This window comes from Muscardinus avellanarius, assembly GCF_963383645.1.
Source record: "Muscardinus avellanarius genome assembly, chromosome: 4".
Taxonomy (NCBI): Eukaryota; Metazoa; Chordata; class Mammalia; order Rodentia; family Gliridae; genus Muscardinus; species Muscardinus avellanarius.
Window position 1 is genome coordinate 150,810,274 of NC_137789.1, and position 15,572 is coordinate 150,825,845.

The 15,572-nt window shown below is 56.6% G+C and overlaps 1 protein-coding gene across 3 annotated transcripts in view; it reads left to right on the forward strand.

Moving 5' to 3' along the window:
* Positions 1-14,978, forward strand: part of GRK5 (G protein-coupled receptor kinase 5) — a gene marked incomplete at both ends in the record, with an annotated part of 210,823 nt that extends 195,845 nt beyond the window's left edge. For 2 of the 3 annotated variants that reach the window (XM_080695301.1, XM_080695303.1), the window contains 8 exons: positions 890-1,080; positions 3,191-3,228; positions 4,095-4,184; positions 5,060-5,268; positions 7,810-7,947; positions 10,793-10,930; positions 11,756-11,887; positions 14,880-14,978. In XM_080695301.1, coding sequence (XP_080551427.1) covers positions 890-1,080; positions 3,191-3,228; positions 4,095-4,184; positions 5,060-5,268; positions 7,810-7,947; positions 10,793-10,930; positions 11,756-11,887; positions 14,880-14,978 — 1,035 coding nt within the window. Of the gene's footprint in view, positions 1-889; positions 1,081-3,190; positions 3,229-4,094; positions 4,185-5,059; positions 5,269-7,809; positions 7,948-10,792; positions 10,931-11,755; positions 11,924-14,879 lie in introns of all 3 variants that reach the window. The other variant, XM_080695302.1, reaches the window with a different exon arrangement.
* Between the last annotated feature and the right edge of the window lie 594 nt (positions 14,979-15,572).

Here is a 15,572-nt window from a genome sequence, read left to right on the forward strand (position 1 = left end):
TCCCACACCAAGACCAAGCAGCCCATTGCTTTGAGTCTTTGGTGGAAAACACATGGTGGAGCAGAAGAGAGAGACAGGAAGGCCTTGGAGGGCTCACCCTCAGTGGCCTCAGGGTCTCCTGCTAGATCCCTCCTCTCCCAATAGCACCCCCGGGAGGCAAGCCTGTAGCACCCTCTACAAGCTCACTCACCATTTGCTGCCATTTCGTCTCCTTTTCTTGGAAATAACTACTATATTGTTCCTGATGTTTACATCCAAGTTTTATGGCCCAGCCTGTCCCCAGCCTCGTCCATAGTGGCCAGATTTCATCTGTGCAAGCTCCCAAAGGGGAAAAGAAAAGAAGAAACTCCACCCGGGGTAATCTGCCCACCTCTCCCACTGCGCCATGGCCTCAGCCCACCCACCAGCCCCAAAGCCACCTCTCTCGGTGGCCCCTGGACAGGGGACAAGTCACATCCTGCACACTAGGGTTGTGTTGCATCCTCGAGCTCCACCGGCCATCCCCAAGCCCCTCATCATGCTGAGTCCTCACAGCCCGAAGGGCAGCCATGCCCTGCTCTCCTGGCCAGCCAACAGGTAGCATCCAGTTCTGACGACTGCTGAATGATCCGTGTGGAGGCACCACCGCCATCGTGGTAGGGTTGCTGAAGGCCGTGGTACTGCCTGCTGCCCCTACCCTGCCCCTGCCTTGAACCACTGACAGGAGCCAGGTGTGAGTCTTTTGTTGGCCAGGAGGGGCAGCAGGCAAGTAACTGAGAGGCCACCAGGGTGCAGGGGATGGTGTGAGGCCGCTCTGTGTCCTCCGCTGCTGCCCAGCCCCGGCTTCAAGGAAGTGGACGAGGGGCGCGGCAGCTGTGACCTCACCATGGCGCCGCCCTTGCGCTCCCAGGTCAACCTGGCCTATGCCTACGAGACCAAGGATGCGCTGTGTCTGGTCCTAACCATCATGAACGGGGGGGACCTGAAGTTCCACATCTACAACATGGGGAACCCCGGCTTCGAGGAGGAGCGAGCCTTGTTTTACGCAGCCGAGATCCTCTGCGGCTTGGAAGACCTGCATCGTGAGAACACCGTCTACAGGTGAGCTGCGCTCCCCAGAGCCTCAGCCGGTCCGTGGGACTGCCCCTGGCCCCATGGGGGGCTGCCATCGCTGCTCAGCACACAACGAGGGTGCAGGAGGCGGGTGGACTCTCCCACCCTGGAGCCCGGGTTTCCCTGGAAACCCATTCTCCAGTTAGTATTCTGTGGCTGCCAAGGCCTTGAGAAGCCAAGGACATGGGCTGGCATTTCCCAAACTGACCACTTCTCCACGTTAGGGTGGATGGCCCACCCCACCCGGCCCCGTCACCCAGACCCAGGAGGCTCAGTGGGGCCTGAAACCAGCATCTGGACTCAGCCCCAGAAAGATGAGGGGAGGGTCACTGCCCACGGGTAGCAGCAGAGTTCACAGGTCCCGTCCCGCCCCGTCCTCAGCCTGGCCTCAGCCCTTCCCCACTGACCTCAGTCCACAGGGTCCCGACTCTGTAGGACAATGTGTCCAGATTCTTCTCCACAAAGGATTTCTGTGCCCCACTGCGTTTGAAGTAAATATTCATTTTATCATGCGATTAAATAGCAGCAAATCTCCAGGCGTGGTGGCGCACGCTTGTCATCCCAGCATTCTGGAGGCTGAGACAGGAGGATCCGGGTTTGCAGCCAGCCTTAGCTACTTAGTGAGGCCCTCTGCAACTCAGTGAGACCCTGTTTCAAAATAAAGAATAAAAAATAGGGCTGGGGGTGGAGCTCAGAAGTGGAATGCCTCTGGGTTCCATCCCCAGTGCTGCAAAAAATAAATAAAATAGTGATCTTTGGAAATTGAATGGTTACATCCCACTTTCAAGGGATCCAGGGGAACCCAAGTGCTGTAGCAAACTGATTTCCTCCACCCTCTGTCTAAAAGATGCGTGAGAGGCTCCTGCAAGGTGAGGACGAGGCAAAAAAATCCGCCCCTTGCAGTGCCCGCAGGGGCGCCCCAACATTCCCAGCACACCCCAGGCACCCACAAGGCCCAGTGTGAGGACCTGTGTGGGGAGGTCTGGGCGGAGATTATTTGGGGAGCTCAAAGAAAGTTCTGGAAACAGAAAGAATGGTCTTGATGGCTCCCCATCCCCTGTCTCCACCTCTGTTTTTGTTTTGGTTTCATTCAAGTGAGAAGAGAATCTGAACATGTTCCCTAAGGGTTGAAAAAAAGAATGCTCTCCTTGATTGCCTTTCACTTAAAAAGAAAAGAAATAAGAAAGCCCTCTGAGTCGCTCTCATCTTCCAGGGAGGCCGAGGATGGGGCCTCCTGGGGCCCTGGCCACTTGCTGTGGCCTCTCAGGATCTGGTTCTGGCCGGTCCCCCAGCCCCAGGGAGCTGTCCTTCCAACCCCAGCATCTGCTGGCTAATGGAGACGGTGTCTCTTGCCCTTATTTGGAATTGTTAACACATCAAAAGGCGGCAATGTAAATAACAATAGCAACCCAAGTATTCTGCAATAAATAAGTATACACAAACACCAATTATCACTCTGTGAGGCAGCCCAGTGGATCTGGGTACATTAACCACTCCCTGTGAGGACAGCTGCCATCAGTTAAGTAAACAAAGCCGTTAGGTTGGTTGGGAACTGGAGCCTCAATCCAGATGCCCTGTGTTGGTGGTGGACCAAGCTGCGCACACCCCTCCCTGGGCTGTTACCTTTTACTGGGAAAGCCTGACCCTTCTGCTGCCTGACCCCCATTCTGGGAAAGCAGAGGTTGCTCCAGGGCCCCTCTCCCCTTATCCTGGGGGCCCCACCTCTCACTCAGTGTGCGTTCTGGGCTCCACGGGCCTCTTCCTTCACACTCAGGACCCGATGAACACTCAGGCTCTCCCAGACCTTGGGGTGCTTCCCCAGCCAGGTGTCTCCTCAGCCCTGGGGGCCATCAGCACGTAGATGGGTGCCAGGTCAGGCCTTACCTGACCCCCTCCCAGACACTGTCCGGGGCCAGGAAGATACCTGTGCCAGCCAGCAGCCTCTGTCTTAAGACTCTGGAAGGTGAGAACAGAGTCACACCATCTTGACCCAGAGGGGCCAGAGCTCGGAGGTGCACCTGGTCGGGCCCACAGCGGTCACCCAGGTGCCATCCCAGAAGGGCTGCACTCAGCTGCTGTCTTTTTTTTTTTTTTTCAGAGATCTCAAACCTGAGAACATCCTGCTAGATGATTACGGTAAGTCCGGTGTCTAGGAGGGCCATATAGACAGAGGGCGGCCAGGGTCCGCAGTTCTGGACCCCGGGGAGGCTACTTGGTGGAGAAGCAGCATGGCTCGGCCAAGAGAGCACTGTGTGAGGAGTCCGCGGTTCAGAGACGCTGGGCAGGGACTTCACTTCCCTGCAGCTTCCCCCTCTTGAGTGTCAGGCGCCACGGAGGGGGCAAAGCCACAGAGCTCCCTGCTGATGGGGTCTCTGGAATGCTCCCACAGAGGTCCACAGCAGGGAAGGGAGTGAGAGGGGTGGCTGTGACCCTCTGTGCCGGGTCCAAGGCAGAGGTGGGATTCCCAGCGCCCTGCGTGTCGCCTGGGGTCAGCCCTGGGCTCTGAGGACTCCGAGGACTCCGAGGACTCCGTGTGTGCTCCCCCAGCCCAGGCCAGACATTCTCCCTTCTTGTTCTCCACAGAGAAAACTCAAAGCACCTCCAGAGGCTGGCGGGCCGGGCGGGAGTCGCTTTGCAGTTCCCCTCAAGCAAATTGTTTCAAAATGTCAGGAGAAGCTCATATTTTTCCCATGAAGCAATCCCAGAATCAGGCCAGGACATGTTAAACTCTGCGACCTCAGCCTTCCAGAAAGCCCATTAGGGCGTTTTATGAGGCCGGCTGGCCAGCGCCCAACCACCCCCACCCTGTCCTGTTGCACTCCTAAAAAGTGTCACTTGCTCACATCCTCCCCGACCTGGACTCTCCCCGGCTGCGTGGTCACCCCGAGAGGCCAGGTGGGGGTCCCTGAAAGATGGAAATACTGTGGGCGCCGTGTCTTGTCAGCCCATGCTACCCCCCCCATGACCATCCCAGGGCCCGCTGACCCCGCTGTCCCCCACAGGTCACATCAGGATCTCAGACCTGGGGCTGGCCGTGAAGATCCCCGAGGGGGAGCTGATCCGTGGCCGGGTGGGCACCGTCGGCTACATGGGTGAGTGTGAGCTCTGCTTGTCTCCGGCCGAGCCCCCCACGCCCACCCGGGAGCAGATGCAGAGTCATGGTGCCCTTGGGGCCGCTCGGTGGCAGGCGCTCTCCAGGCAGGACGATGCGTTCAACGGAAGGTTTCCCCAGGGCTGAAGCCGATATGCACCCCCACCCCCACCTGTGTCCCACAGCCCAGGCACTGGTGGCCAGAGCCTGGCACTCGGGGCTACTAGGAGAGGTCTGGTCGAAGCTGGAGTCTGCGTGGGGTTGGGGGGGAGTCCGCTGAGAGGACAGAGGTCTCTAGGAAGGGCTCCAAGACGTGAGGAGACCGCTGTGTCACCAGGCACGACTCCCATAGGGGCCTCCCTGCCTCCCTCCGTCAGGGGCTACAGGCTGAATTCCGGCCCCTAGAACCCCACTCCAGGTGGGGCTCCCCAGGGCCTTTTTATTTTTCTTTTTTGCGGTATGGGGATGGAACCCAGCAGCATTCTATGTGTAAGCTACACCCCAGTCCTATTTTTTATTATTTTATTTATGTATCTTTTTATGGTATTGGGGGTGGAACCCAGGGACTTTTCTACCTCCAGGCTATACTCCCAGACCTATTTCATACTTTATTTGGAAACGGTCTCACTAAGTTGCTGAGAGCCTCACTAAGTAGCCGAGGCTGGCTTCGAACCTGTGCGATCCTCCTGTCTCAGCCTCCCAACCACCGGGATTACAAGCGTGCGCCACCACACCCAGCACTTCTGTGAGTTGAGCCACTTTCGGGTCCAAGGTGCACGAGGTGCAGTGGGGTATGGAGCAGCTCAGGCCCTTGTGCCCGGCGGCGGCCCACAGCCAGCCGGCCCTCACTCACCCTCCTGTCTGCTTTGCCCCCAGCTCCGGAGGTCCTGAACAACCAGCGATATGGCCTGAGCCCAGACTACTGGGGCCTGGGCTGCCTCATCTATGAGATGATCGAGGGCCAATCGCCTTTCCGTGGCCGCAAGGAGAAGGTGAAGCGGGAGGAGGTGGACCGCCGGGTCCTGGAGACGGAGGAGGCGTACTCCCACAAGTTCTCCGAGGAGGCCAAGTCCATCTGCAAGATGGTGAGTTCTGAGGGAGCCAGACGCTGCCCTCGGGCTACACCAGACAGCCTGAAGGGCCGGGTGCAGGGTGCGGGTGGTGGGGCCCTCAACACCAGAGTTGCTGGTGCGCCTTGCTGTGTCCTGGGTGGCCAGCGCCTCCTGCAGCTGTAGGGCAGGGTACCCCATGAGCCCAGGAAAGGGCTAGGGGCACAGGGGACGCCTGCACGTCATATCTGGCCTGGGGGAGTTGGCTGCTCCTCCAGCTCCGGACCCCAAGGCACAGGCCTGAGCAAAGTCTGCAGCAGAAATGGAGAGCTGTTCACAGCCTTTAAAAAGTCTTATAACAAAGTTTCTGTTGGGTTCTGTGGGACAGCAGCAGAGTGAGACCCGACCTGCCTGCGGGCATGACAGCCCTGAGTAACAGGGCAGGCTGGGAGGGCAGGGCCAGGCCTGAGCACGGGACAGCCAGGGATAGGAGCAAGTGACAGGCACCGTCAGGACAACAGAGCTGGCCGGCCCTGGGCTGATGCCCGTCCCCCTCAGCACAGGTGGGCCCCACTCCAGGGCTGGCCCCGGCCCTTTCTTTGGCTCTGGGAAAGCCCGAGCGTCCAGCTTTGTGCACCTGTGAGCCCGCGGGCTTCCTCTCCCCAGGTCCCTACTGCACCCGGAGCAGCAGAGGGCCCCTCTCTCCTCCCAGCTCTGCATCCACAGCGGCCTTGGGGCGCCATCAGCCCGGGCTGGAAGAGCAGGCCTGGGCGGCTGGGGGAGCAGCTGAGCTTCTGCTTCCAGAAACCCCAGGCTGCACCGCTGTTCCCGGGATCCCAGGGCCTTGGCTTCCCACCCCGGGAGGCCCCTGGCCTGCGGCACCCCTCTGCTTAGCTACTCCTGCCAGCTCCACTCACATCGGAGAGCTGTGGGAAGGCTTGGGGGCTCTATCTGCTTTCTGACCGTGTCCAAAGGAACTATAGATCTGTCATTCTCCTGTGAGAGACACCTAGGGAGGAACCATGTAACATACAAACCCACACCCAGACCCCACAGCCCATCAGCCAGCCACACGGGGGGCTCGGAGGATCCAGTCTCCACAGCCAAAGTTGGGGTGGGGGGACAACAGGAGCAGGCACGGTGGTCAGGCGAGTGCAATTGTGGGTGTCAGCAATGCCTGGTTATGACGTAGCAAAGTATAGGAGGCCTCAGACCCCCGTGATCAGAGTGTCACTAAACATCTGAGACCAGGGCCAGCAATTCAGAGAAGCAGGGCTTGAGACCTCAACAGGGGCATGGATGCACTGAGAGGATGAGGCAGAGGGGACCCCGATTGCCACCCTGTGCCCCAGACATCCACCTCAGAGCCAGACTTGGGCTGGGTTCTCCCAATTAAACCAGGAGCACTGCTGGCCCTCTTCTGCCCCCTTGTGGCCACCACGGGGAAATGCAGTGGCTCCTGTGAACCTTGGCGGGCCTTTGGGTGCCAAGTGTCAAACTTTGGCACTGTCCCCTCATCTTGCACCCTTAGAAGAACCGCCAGAGGCCTCTGGCCTTGCTCATCTTCTCTACAAGTGATCCTGGGGTCTTGGGACTCTTGTCTTGGGCTTCCTCCTCACTCTTAAACGCAGCCTCTAGGTTGGGCAGCCAGGCCTGCCCTGTCCCGTCCGGCAGGCTCGGGACACCGAGGGCCTGACTTGCAGGGAGCCCCTGGAGGCCCCTGGCCCAGGAGGCAGCCCCATTTCATCTCGGCAGCCATGGGACTCAGCAGCCCTGCCCCCTGCATCCCACTACTCTGTCCCCCGTGTCTGGTCCCTAGGCCCAGACCTCAGCCTCCACTTCCCTTGGCCCCACAGAGTCCCCACCCTCCTGCCTTCTGCAGCCCTCCTCCTCCAGGAAGCCTGCTCTGCCTGCCCCACCATCGCAGCACACACCTGCTCCCCTCTTGTATTCTCCTGATAGCACGGCTGCAAGCTGACATGTAGGCGGCCGTTCTGTTCAGCCTGGGTGGATGTTTCAGGATGGTGGGTTAATTGCCAAGATGTTAAAAAAAAAAAAAAAAGTAGATTTCACATAGGAACCCGGTCTTCTGGCATCTCTTGAGGAAAAGCAGAAGCCCTGGCCCCTGTCTGGCGTTCCTGCCTGGCAGGAACTGGAAAGCAGCCTGACCCCTCTCCCCTTTTTTGCCCCTGTTGATGCCCACAATCTGGCCATCCCCTGCACTGGGAGGGAGCCCTGCCTCTTGTGGATTTCTTGGAACGGGAAGGGCAGGCCTGATCCCCCACACCTAGAAGAAAAAAGCCAAGATGTAGACACCTGACCCGGGCCACCAGCCCAGGGCCCGGGTCTCAGCGACAGCAGCTTAGGCCTCGCCAGGCTGTACCTGTGCCCGCCTTGCTTCCTCTGTTTGTGGGGAGGTCCCCTCCATACTGTGAGCCAACACCGTGCACGCCGGAGGAAGGGCGCCTGGGAGCTCCGAGACACCGGCACCATGACAGTGGTCTTCTCTGCCCTGCTGGCTCCGGGCACGAGGACAGGCCCAGGGCATGGCCTCAGACACGCTCTTGCTTCACGCAGTTGCTCACCAAAGACGCCAAGCAGAGACTGGGCTGCCAGGAGGAGGGTGCGGCCGAGGTCAAGAGGCACCCCTTCTTCAGGAACATGAACTTCAAGCGCCTGGAAGCCGGGATGCTGGACCCGCCCTTTGTCCCAGACGTGAGTAGCTCCCCGCAGGCCACACACTCCTCCAGGCGGGCGGCTGCAGGTGTGGCTCACGCCGCTGTCCTCATGGGACCCTGCCACCGCCCCTTCCCCTGGGGTAGTTAGTGCCGATGCTGCTGCTTGTCCAGAGACTTCGGGGCTCACCCTGAACTTCAGGCCCAGCAGAACCGATGGGGTGTGGGCCAGGGAGCTCCGTGCTGCTTGTCCAGAGACTTTGGGGCTCACTCAGGCCCAGGGCAATCACACCCACTTCTAATGAAGGCGATCATACCCACTCCCCCAACCTGCCAGGCACAGTTAAGAGAGAAATGAAAACTGGACAGAGAGTGTTTTCAAGAATAGAAAGAAGCCGGGCATGGTGGCGCACGCTCGTAATCCCAGCATTCGGAAGGTTGATACAGGAGGATCGTGGTTCGTGGACAGCCTCAGCTACTAAGTGAGGCCCTTTGCAACTCAGTGAGACCCTGTTTCAAAATAAAGAGTTAAAAATAGGGCTGGGAGTGTAGTTTGGAGATAGAATGCCCCTGGGTTCCGTCCCCACTACTGCAAAATAAATAAATAAATAAATAAATAAATAAATAAATAAATACCAGAAAAACAGAAAGATTGAAGGTTCAAGGCCAGCCTCAGAAATTTAGTGAGACCCTATTCCAATTTTTTTAAAGAACATTTTAAAGGGCTGGTGGGGGTAAGGGGGTTGGCCAGAGGCAAAATGCCCCTGGGTTCAATCCCCGGGACCAAAAGAGCACCAAGAACCACGAGTGTAACTAGCAAGCACTGGACACCTAGTGTTTACGCCAGGTCCTGGGCCGGGAACCGCCAGCTCAAGTTACAGGGAGTCCCCGCTTCCGAAGAGGTCTCCAAATCAGGCCGTGAGGCAGGAATCCAGTTAGATTAGAGTGTCCTCGAAGAGTCCCAGTGGTTGGTAGGACCCAGTGCCAAACGCAGCTGGGCTAGAGGCCTGAGGGAGTCAGGCCTGCAGGGGCAGGACGGGCTTACAGTCTGAGGTTCTGGGCCTGGTGGTCCCAAAGTAAGGAATCAGAAGCCAGGATGGCCTGTGAGTGCCTGCCATCTTTAAAACCCCTGACCTTGTCAGGGACTGGGGGAATCGAGCCAGGGTCCGTGGAGGCCGTGGGAGCTGGTTCGCTTCATCTATGAAAGCTGATCGCTCCTCTCAGTTCTGTGTTTCTGTGTTGAGTAACTCCAGGTTGGTAGCTTGCAGCCCACCAGGATGGGAGTATTTATACCACAGCAACTGGCAAAGAGTTCAGATCAGAGCTTTCCCAGCCCCCTCCCTTAGGGTTGAGAAGCCAGGGCCCTGTTGGGTACTGAGCAGTGTCCGTGGCAACCACACCGCTGTCTCCGCCCAGCCAGGTGCAGCATCTGTGTGAAGGGGTGGCCAGGGGGTCCTTTCTGGTGGAACAGGGGCTCCACCAAGAGTGTGAAGAGCTGTAGACAGTGAATGTCAACCCTGGTCTAAGAGGAACGTCAGCAGCTGGTGAAGGGAACACCAGGCGCCGCCTTCACTCTCAACCCCGGGTGTCCATGCAGAGTCCCCTGGGCAGCATGGAGGGCCCTGGTCTTGGTGCGGTCCCCAGAGAGTCAGGGAACAGCCTGGGCATCAAAGTTCTGACCCCGCCGGGCGTGGTGGCGCACGCTTGTAATCCCCGCACTTGGGAGGCAGAAACAGGAGGATCGTGCAGGTTCGAAGCCAGGCGCATGCGCTGGCTTAGGAGACCCTGTTTCCAAATAGAAAAATGTAAAAATAGGTCTGGGAGTGTAGCCCGGAGGTAGAAGGGCTTCCAGGAACCCCAGTACCAGCAAAAAAAAAAAAAAAAGTTCTGACCCCGCCCCCAGGTGATTCTAACATCCAGTTGGGGTGGAAATCCGCTGTGTTATGGGAAAGGCCAGCAGTTAGTTGGTTAGTTAGTTAGTTAGTGAGTTTAGATTAATGGAAATGGCCACTCACTGGTACCCTGAGCCCCAGCGTGAGTGCAGGGACACAGTGGTGTTACTGGGCTAATGTCCTGACTGCAGACAAGGTGAACACCCAGGCTGGGGCCGAGGCAACCCTTAGGAACCATGTCTGCCCCTGGCCTCGGGGTTGTTATCATGGGGACAGGATGAGATCAGTCATGACACAGGAAATCTTTGTCAGCCTCCTGGCATGCTCCAGGCCTGTGACAGGCCCCAGGGACAGAACAGAACACTGGGCTGTTTCCGTCATGAAGCGCTCAGTCTGAGGAGAAGGAGAGGTGTCAGCAAGCACCCTTTAAATAAGAGTGGGGTTACAGATCACCAGAGCAAAGAACAGGAGGCCCAGGAGGAGGGCTGCTGGCCAGGGTGGGGGGCAGCGTGTGGAAGGCACCGTTGATAATCGGCACCAGCCACTCAGCTTTGCCTGGGACCCTATTGGTTTTAGCCCCTGAAAGTCCTGGGTCCTGGAATAACGGGCTGAGTGAAATAGGTCTGGGAGTGTAGCCCAGAGGTAGAAGGCCCCTGGATTCCATCTCTAGTACCACAAAAACAAACAAACAAATAAATAAAAACAAAGATGACTTCTTCCCTCTCAACCCGACCTGGAAAGAGACCTGGTGTGACCCGGGGCTTGTGTGCGAGAGCAGCCATGTAAGAACTTCTGAGCAGGGAAGCTGGATAGCCCCAGCTCGCGGTTCTCCCCAGCTGGGACCCCCTTGGTGCCTCTGAGAGAGGGAAGCTCAGGTTTGGGGTCCATGGCTGGGGGAGCCTCAGGAAGGGTCTCCACCTCCCCCATCAAAGCCCCAGGCCTGGCCCAGGGCCACAGGCAGGCCCAGGTACCACCGAGCCCTCTGTCTCCCAGCCCCGGGCCGTGTACTGTAAGGACGTGCTGGACATCGAGCAGTTCTCCACCGTGAAAGGCGTCAACCTGGACCACACGGACGACGACTTCTACTCCAAGTTCTCCACGGGCTCCGTGTCCATCCCATGGCAAAACGAGGTGAGCAGGGCAGATCCCTGTGGCCTGGACGAGGCGCAGTGAGGGATAGGGTCCGAGCCATCCAGGCGGGCTGAGAAGGAACGGAAGAGACCAGCGGCCATAGAGGTGTCTCCCTGAGTGGCTTGGCTGGGAAGGAGACAGGGAGGCGCTAGAGGCAGGAGCAGGCTGGAGGGAGCGGAGCCGATTAAAGAGTGTGGGAGTGCCCATCAACAGACGGATGGATTACAAATTATGGGCTATATACACAGTGGAATTCTACTCAGCAATAAAGAACAAAATGATGTCATATGCAGGAAAATGGACGGAGAATATGACGTTAAGTGATATTAGCCAGACACAGAAAGTGAAGTTTTCTCTCGTATGTGGAAGCTAGGGAGAGATCGGGATACCAGAGGGACTTCAGATAACAGAGGGGGACCCCAGTGGAGCCAGGGTAGGGGTGTAGGGAAGGGGAGAGGAGGATCGATGAAGGAGACACTTCCACTGCGTGTGTGAGAACACCAGTGCCAGTCTCAGTACCCTGTTTGGGGCAGGGGATGGGAGGGAGCCGGGGAAAGCCCGCCCAGTGCTGTGTCACGATCGCTGTGAACTACATGGTGATGTGAGACTGTGTGTATCATAACTACATTATAACGTGAGACCAATAAAAGTATTTTTAAAAAGTGTGGGAACACACTTTTTAAAGTGTATTCGAGGAGATGGGTTTGGTGGGGGAGCCGGTGGGATCTGCACGTGGGCAGGAAATAGAGGACCGGCAGAGGCGGGCAAGCATGGGCTTGGGGGAGGCCGCCCCAGGTGACGGGCTGTGTCTACTGGCCCCTCCAGATGATCGAAACAGAATGCTTTAAGGAGCTGAACGTGTTCGGACCTGACGGTACCCTCTCACCAGACCTGAACAGGAGTCAGCCCCCGGAACCACCAAAGAAAGGGCTGCTGCACAGACTCTTCCGGCGTCAGGTGAGACCCGGCTGCACCCACAGTGGCCAGCCCAGGGCTGCACCTGCCTTTGGGGCTCAGAGCCTGGGATGGCCGCAACCTGGATGGAACAGTGGGTGGGTCTGTCCAAAGCCCTGACACAGACAGTGGCCAATGAGCCCCCAGGCTGAAAGGGTCATCCCACAGCTACCCGGCATCAACACTGTTGGCATTTGGGGTGCGTGCGCGTGCGTGCGTGCGTGCGTGCGTGTGTGTGTGTGTGTGTGTGTGTGTGTGTGTATTGCTGGGGATTGAACCCAGGGACATTCTACACTCTCAGTCCTATTTTATTTATTTTTATTTTTATTTATTTATTTATTTATTTATTTATTTATTTATTTATTTATTTGCGGGTCTGGGGATGGAACCCAGGGGCATTCAAACTCCAAGCTACACCCCTGCCCTATTTTTTATTCTTTATTTTGAAACAGGGTCTCACTAAGTTGCAGAGAGCCTCATTAGGTAGCTGAGGCTGTCCATGAACCGCGATCCTCCTGTCTCAGCCTCTGAATGCTGGGATTACACGTGTGCACCACCACGCCCAGCTTTATTTTCTATTTTTGAAACTGGGTCTTGCTAAGTTGATGAGGCTGGCTTCGAACCTGTGATCCTCCTGTCTCAGCCTGCCAGGTACTAGGATTATGGGCATGCGCCACCACGCCTGCATTGAGACTGGGTTTTAAGGGATGTCAAGCAGCAGCCCATTAGATGCAGCCATGACAGGCAAAAATATCTGCAGGCATTGCCGAGTGCCTCTAGGTGCAAAACTGCGCCTGGTGGAGAGCCATCCCCTCTATGGCCCTTCTGAAGACTCGTGTTATATAGATAAAGGGAAACACAGTAAGGATCGGGAGAACTGGCGTTGGGCCGTGATCCCCACAGAACCTCACAGCTCCAGTTGGCAGCCAGGGGAGACTGCTCCTGGGAAAAGACATCCTTCCCTCAAAGCCATCCCTGGAGTAGGCCCGGTTTGGCGTGGACCAAATGGCAGAAATGCGCAGGGAAGCAGCCAGCCGGAGAGCAAGACCGCGCCACCACCACAAAGCCACCCACAGGAGCGCCCAGTCTGGCTCCTCACCTTCTCCCCCCACGAACACAAGGAGCCAGCCCCCTTCCCCAGGAGGCTGAGGCCGAGGCAGAGGCAGCGCGGGTCCCCTGCCCCGGAGTCCCAGCTCCTTCCCTCTTGAATAGCAGGGATGAGGTGGCTATTTATGGAGCTCCGCTGTGGGCCAGAGCCTGGGCTGGGCGCTTTGCCAAGGCTTCTCCTATTACTACCTGCCAAAACCAGGCTTCATTCAGCAGCTCATTCATTTCGCCAGTGTGCCTTGGCATGAGGATATGGATGTCTCGCTGCCTAGAGACCTGTGAGCGCCAGTATGAGCTGTGTCGCCCATTTCACAGAGAAGAAAGCTGAGGCTGGGAAGTTAAAGAACCTTCCAAGCTCACACATGTGGTGAGCCCACAGGAAGGGTAGAGAGCACGCGTCGGTCTCATGGGGAGAAAGTGAAGGCTGAGCCTAAGCTGGTGGTTTCGTCTAAAAACTTTATTATGCTTAACACCCTACTCTCTCACATACTATCGTAGCATATACTATCATATGGGAAAACACAGCTTTCAGGCGAGGTGGCACACTCGTATAATCCCAGTCTTCGGAAGGCTGAGACAGGAGGATCAGAGGCTTGAGGCCAGTCTCAGCAACTTGGCAAAACCCTGTTTTAAAATAAAATAGAGCTGGAGCTGGGTGTGGTGGCCCGTGCTTGTAATCCCAGCATTTGGGAGACTGAGACAGGAGGATCCTTGCCTGAAGTCTTTACCAATACATACGCAAAAATAAAATAGGGCTGGGTTATTTATTCATTTTTCTTCTTTTGCAATACTGGGGATGAAATCCAGGGGTATTCTATCTCCGAGTTACACCCCCAGCCCTATTTTTTATTCTTTATTTTGAAACAGAGTCTCACTGAGTTGCAAAGGGTCTCACTAAGTAGTAGCTGAGGCTGCCCGTGAACCTGCGATCCTCCTACCTCAGCCTCCCAAATGCTGGGATTACAAACATGCGCCACTACTCCCAGCTTGAATGCCCCTGGGTTTAATCCCCGGTGCCAAAAATAAATGGCATAACTCTGAAATGCTTCCATCAAGTGAAACTGAAGTTCCGGAAATGACCTCTCCTCCTGCCCATGTGGCTGACCTCCCGCGGTCCTGGGAAGACTCACCGTGGAGTCACACAGGCTCAGGTGGAAGTCCAGCCCCGGCACTTTGTGGCTAGGTGGCAACTTTTCAAACCTCTCCCAGTCTCGGTTTGCACGCCTGAAAAGCGGGGTACAAATACCTGCCACCCAGACTTGTGAAGACCAAGCAAGGTGCCAGATGGCGCTCCACAGCACAGCGCCCCGCTCTAGCACCTACGAGGAGACGCTCCTCCTCTCTCCCTTTCCCGCAGCGTGAGGAGACCGGCTCCACAGGGATGCCGGCAAGGCCAGGAGAACCATAAGCCACCAGTTGTTTCAGGAACAGGTGGTTTCTAGACCCTCTGGAAGCCCAGCCTCATTTCATCTCACAACCCCAGAAGGAAGCTGCCCTCTTCCCGCATTGCAGGCTGGGAAACCAGGCCTGCAAACAAACTACACAAGTTCACGCGGCTAGAAAGCAGCAGGGTTAGGATTCCAACCCGAGCCATCTCATTCCTTGCCTGAAGTCTTCACCAATTCATACGTTAGAGGAGAGGCCCTTCCTCCCTCATTTGGGGTTCATTCCATGGCTCTTCCCAGGTACCCCACTTCCATTGCTCCACAGAGCAGCCTCTGGCCCTGGGTCTGCAGGGGAGAATCCCAGAGGCATCGAAAAGCGAGAGAAATGGTTTGGAGCAGCCCTGACCCACCACCCCCACTTCCAGGGCCCCACGGGGTGTCGGTGCCAGGGTTGGACTTTACCAAGTACTGACTCTTACATTCTCTCTCTCTCTTCCCCCCAGCATCAGAATAATTCCAAGAGTTCGCCCAATTCCAAGACCAGTTATAACCACCACATTAATTCAAACCATGTCAGTTCAAACTCCACTGGGAGCAGCTAGTTTCGACCCTGGCCTTGCAGCCCATGGCGGAACCAGCCCAGACCCTTGTACTTGGGAGCAAAACTTGTGGCCAGTGGGCTTCCCGCTCCAGCCGGGCAGCCAGAGGAGCCCCCAGGAGCCAGGGAAGGAGACCGTCCACCGCCTTGAGGAGCCTCGAGGGTTCTCAAAGAAATTTCCACTCAGGTCTGTGTTCCGAGGCGGCCCCAAGCCTGGGGCAGATTGGATTCGCCCTTGTTGAACATTGCAATAGATACCCAATGGGATCCGACAACTTGCACGTCTTTTAATAGCGTCCTAACTAGAACTGAATTTTTGTCTTTATTATTTTTAAAGAAAAGTTTTGTAAATTTCTCTATCGTCTCAGTTTACATTTTGTATATTTGTATTTAAATGAAAGTCAGACTTTGAGGGTGTATATTTTCTGTGCAGCCACTGGTAAGCCATGTGTTTTAAGACATTTTGGGGGTAGGGTGGGGATTCACACGCACGCACACACACACACACACACACACACACACACACACACGAAATGTGACTCCAGACTTCCAGAGCCTCAAACAAGAAAATGTTTTTATTAAATGTAGAAATGTTTCA